Below are 4,885 nucleotides of genomic sequence, written 5' to 3'. Positions count from 1 at the left end.
TAACTGGGGAGTTGGGAGTACTCGGCCTTAGTCGGTGAGTACTCGGCCTTAGTTGGAGAGTACTCGGGGATGGGTCACCGAGAACTCGGCCTAGGCGGGGATTACTCGTTGAGTACTCGCGCCTAGGCGTGATTTTTACATCCATGGACAGGAGTGACCACGGTCACCATTCTCATGTCACGCGTAACCAACAAAGGGGAGGGGAGTTAGAATTCCAGGGGTGTCACGTGCGTGACCCCTTTTAACGTAGGACGCCACATCAGATAAAATCCCCTCACACTTGAGGGGAGTTGAGTATACCAGCCAGCCTACCTAACAAAATGATGAAAAATACCCAAAAGAAAACGAAAAATAGAAAAAAAAAATCCAAAAATTGGTTGTTTTGATTAACCTTTAAACTTTTAACAAAATGGTTAAAAGTTTTCCCACCCTATATACTGTACAAAACATTTCCCAAATTACAAAAATAAAAAAATAAAAATCTTTCTAAAAAATATTCTAATTCTAAAATCATCATTAAACTAAATCAGACCCAAAACCCATAGATTTATTAGATTCTTCCTCCTTGTTTTCAGGTTTTATTATTAACTTATACTTCTCTTCCTTAACTTCTTCATTGTCAGCAACACCACCGCCGCCGTCGTGGCCACGTGTCAGCACGGCCGCTCTCTCCGCCTCCAACCGCCAATCGGTCCGCCCCAACACCACCAACATCGTCCCCACACACGACATCTGTGCCGCCAACATACCCAACCACAAACCTTTAAAATCAAACCCCATATAAAACCCCAACACAACTGCCACTGGCATACCCACTAAATAAAAACACCCTAAATTAATATTCGCCCCGATTTTCGGGCGCGCAGTGCCCCTCAGGACACCGCACCCAGTCGTCTGCGGGCAGTTTCCCAGCTCGCAGAAACCAATAATCGGTAACACCATCGACGTCAACGCGATAATCTCCTTATCTTGCGTAAACATCGTCGCCCACAAATTCCTAACGCTCGCCGCAAAAAAAAGCGCCAAAAACCCCAAACCGAAACTACACCCGAGTCCGACAATGGCGGCCTGTTTCGCCTTCTCGGGCTGGCCCGCACCCAATGCATTACCCACCCGAGTCGACACGCTAAAACTCAACGACGACGGGAATATATAAATTAACGCCGTCGTTTGAATTAAAATCCCCATCGACGCGACGGTTGCCCTCGGGTTCACCAACAGCCCGCATAACATAATCATTATTTCGTACCACCACCATTCCAAACATACCGAAACACAACTTGGTACCGCTAGACTTAATAAGGATCTCCACCCGCTTAGGCATTCTTTCGTGACGCCGCCCCACGTCCTTTTATAAACACCCGAAATTAATATGTAAATAACCAATGACGCGACTAGATTAAAATTCGTCAACACGCTACTAATCGCGACGCCTTCAATACCCAAATTTAGACACTTTACTAGATAATAATTTATCGGTATGTGGAGAATAATAGAAATCGTCGCACAAAATGTTAGGGGTAACGTTATAGACTGCGACCGAAGGTAAATTCGCAACGGGTGTAATAAAGATTGCATTAAAAGATCCGGTAACGAATATAACAAATAAGTTTGCGCTTGTGTCGCGATTTCTTCGTCTTGCCCGCAATATAACAAGATTGTTTTCATGTTCATCCACAGAATCGATATCGGTAAGGACACTAGAAGTAACAAAAGAATGGTACGTTGTAGGCAAAGACCAAGACGAGTGAGTCTTTTAGCACCAAAAGCTTGACCACAAATGGGTTCCATTCCCATAGCTAAACCGGATAACACTGAGTATCCGGTAATGTTGGCGAACCCAATCGCCAACGAGCCACCCGCGAGCGCTAGCTCGCCGAGGTGGCCCAAAAACAACATGGATATCATGGACCGGGAGTATAGCAAGAGACCCGTGAGGATCATTGGGATGGCGATTTTCGCTAGCGAAATGGCTTCATTTATGGCTAAGGAAAGATGGGTCTTGTTGGATTCTTGATTAGTAACAATAATAATATTATTGTTATTAATATTATTATTGTTGTTATGAATTGTTTCTGGGGATGGTTTGGTGTTGTCATGGATTAAAAAGGGGTCTAAAATAGGAGATGAAGGTTGCTTGCACATTTTGAAATAATAATATTTTTTTAAGGTAAGTTTTTAGAGAGAAAAAATGTAGAGAGAGAGAGAGAGAGAGAGAGAGAGAGTGAGAGAGAGTTTTGGGGGGGTTAAAGAGAAGTGATTGGTGGTGGGTATTTAAAGAATCAGAAAGCCGGCTGACTTTTTATGATCTATTTCTTTATTTATTTAATTTTGAATAAATAAAATAATCTTTTTTAGCGGCGAGCAAACATAGAAATAGCTAGATATTTCGTATGGGGTGACCCAATGGTGAAGGTCACCGCTAAGCTAGGGCTGTTCAAAAAACTCGAGGCTCGAAAATCAGGCTCGTTGCTCGCTCGACAAAAACTAGCTATAAAAAGTTGATTTGAAACATGCTAAGCTGATTTGGATCATTTTTGTAACCGAGCCAAATTGACACAGGCTCGGCTCGAATCATAGCTTGGCTCGTTGGCTTAATCTTAAGCTCGTTTAACTTTAAAATCGAGCTAGTGCCTAGCTAGCTTGCCTCATTTAATTTCGAGCCCGAGCTCGAAACCACCCTAAAGGTCATTAGTGATAAAATTCATAGCCCCTCAGGATCGAACCGATCACAAAAATCATCTCCCTTTATGGTGCCATTGTACACCCTCCAAAGTGTTACTTGTAAGGATTAAATTTTTGTCTCTATTAAAATCTATGTCTTTTTATCATTACACCATATTGAAAACGATAAATAAAATAAGCATTAAAATTAAAAAAAAATAGCTTTATTATTATTATTATTTTTATCATCGTAACTAGGCAGTCGAGAGATTGCAGTTTTGACAACAAAGTTTCCTTTTTTGACCAGGTTTCAACAGTACTCTGCCAAGTGCTATCGACACCTGTTTTTTACGTATTTCCTTTTTCGTCCTCTACTATTATTATGTGTTTTTATATTCATGTATATGAAAGATATTTTAAAGATAAAAGAAACCACGCTTTTAGATGAAGATGGTAAATGACGATTTGTAGCGTACACCGAAATGGAAGATATCGGTTATCTATTTTGTTAACCATTCTGTTTTTGATTTATTCATTAAGTTTGTCGGTTTTTGATTTATTCATTAAGTTTGTCGGTTTTAAGTATAGTTTGGTTAATTTTGGTTACAATCAAAATTAAACTCGAGCTAAACTTTTAATTAAATATACATAAAATATAGAGCCGTTCTCGAAAATCTTAAAAAGTTTTTCGAAGATGAGAAAACTTTAGGCATTAAGTAAAAATTTTTTTTATTGGGTTTAAACAATTAAGTTTTTAATAGGCAAATTTTTTTAACAGAAATGTGTTTTAAAAAATTTGTAATTGAGTTTATGCATTAAAATATAGGTTTTTTTTATATATGTACACAAATCTTTTAAAAAATTCCCAGCCTACAAGGGAGATCTGGTCAGGTACGATCGGCGATCGTCCTCCTCACCCCTCCCGTGTCGGGGTCAGATGAATTGGATGTTAAACGAAGGGGAGGTATAAATGCATGAAATAGTTTGGTTCGGTAGGGTAAGGTACCAAAAAAAATGATAACCGATTTCCGGTTAATTTTATTTTAGGTTAGATTTGATTCAATTTTGTCGGTTTTTGATGTATGGAAGTTTTTGCTTAAAATGTATGGTAGTTAAAGATTTAACCCTTTTAAGTGAATAAATGAACTTAAATGAATTAACAGAAACTATAATTAAGAAGTGGTGATTAGTGATAAGCCGTCTTTATGTTTGGATTTTTCTTTTCCTTTAATGTAACTAGTGAACAAACTAAATGTAGTTCATGGCTGGACTTAACCTACTTAAAGTATAAAAAGAATAATAATTATACATCTTAATGTGACATGTTTGTAATACAAACGTATCAAATTATGGATGCTAGGTATACTTATTATATAAATACAGGTAGTGTGGTTTATACTAAATGTAAAATAATGTTTAAAAAGGTTAATAAAACTACTTAACCGTGTGTAATAGTTTCTTGAACTCATTAACTAAGAGAAACCAAATGTTCACAAATTGCTTATACATGACTGAGTTAATAGGTTTTGATCAAACTATGAACACTTAAATACACCATTATCATTAATATTAATGCATTTGTCAACTTTTACGATTTTTTTATTTGTTATTGTAAAATACCGTAAATTTGGACACTCTAGTCCGCATTTGTATTTTGAATTGAGCATATTGTAGGAAGGATAAGGTTCTACACAAAAAACAACGTGACACTTCTCTAATTCCTGAGCCCACAACGCGGTCCCAATTTTGAGTGTTACCGATGATTGGATCCTCGTTCATAGAGACGTCGACCAAAGCGCAGAGATGTTCATTATTTGAATCAAGCTTGAATGACCCAAAATTCTATTCGAACAAATTCGAATTTTGGTTTTTTGAATCGATTCCCTAATTCAATTCGAACTTTAATTTAATTCGAATTAGGAATCCAAACCTAATTGAATTTGAATAACCCGAGTAAGCATTGTACATTTTATGATTGTTCATCATCGCTCTTGTTGCCTTCGTTCATGAATGATTTTGATATGTTTGTAAATCAGTTTATTCGAATACACCCGAATGGTACCGTAGTCGGTTTTTATTCGAATTCTAATTAAGTTTTAAACTCCTCATAGACCCAAACAACCACAATCCATTAACTTCTTTCTTCTAAATGCATTCTTAACACATTTATATTATGATTATTATCCTTTTTAAGTTCGGCCTTCTCACTTTATAATAAATA

At 37.3% G+C, this 4,885-nt stretch overlaps 1 protein-coding gene across 1 annotated transcript; it reads right to left on the bottom strand.

Annotated features, from left to right (window-relative positions):
- Nucleotides 1-516: 516 nt before the first annotated feature.
- On the bottom strand, nt 517-2,145 carry LOC143603150 (protein DETOXIFICATION 49-like). Its single transcript, XM_077080044.1, has one exon. The coding sequence runs from the start codon at nt 2,143-2,145 to the stop codon at nt 517-519; it is 1,629 nt and encodes a 542-aa protein (XP_076936159.1).
- Nucleotides 2,146-4,885: the final 2,740 nt, after the last annotated feature.

Source organism: Bidens hawaiensis, unplaced genomic scaffold, assembly GCF_021521415.1.
Source record: "Bidens hawaiensis isolate Kalapana, Puna unplaced genomic scaffold, B.hawaiensis_p1.1 tig00060888_1, whole genome shotgun sequence".
NCBI lineage: Eukaryota > Viridiplantae > Streptophyta > Magnoliopsida > Asterales > Asteraceae > Bidens > Bidens hawaiensis.
The sequence above is the reverse complement of the archived record's forward strand: the minus strand, read 5'-3'. Positions and strand labels throughout refer to the sequence as shown.

Bases quoted from the DNA above. Each gene is read 5' to 3' on its own strand.
- LOC143603150 (XM_077080044.1), bottom strand. From the start codon at position 2,145: ATGTGCAAGCAACCTTCATCTCCTATTTTAGACCCCTTTTTAATCCAT.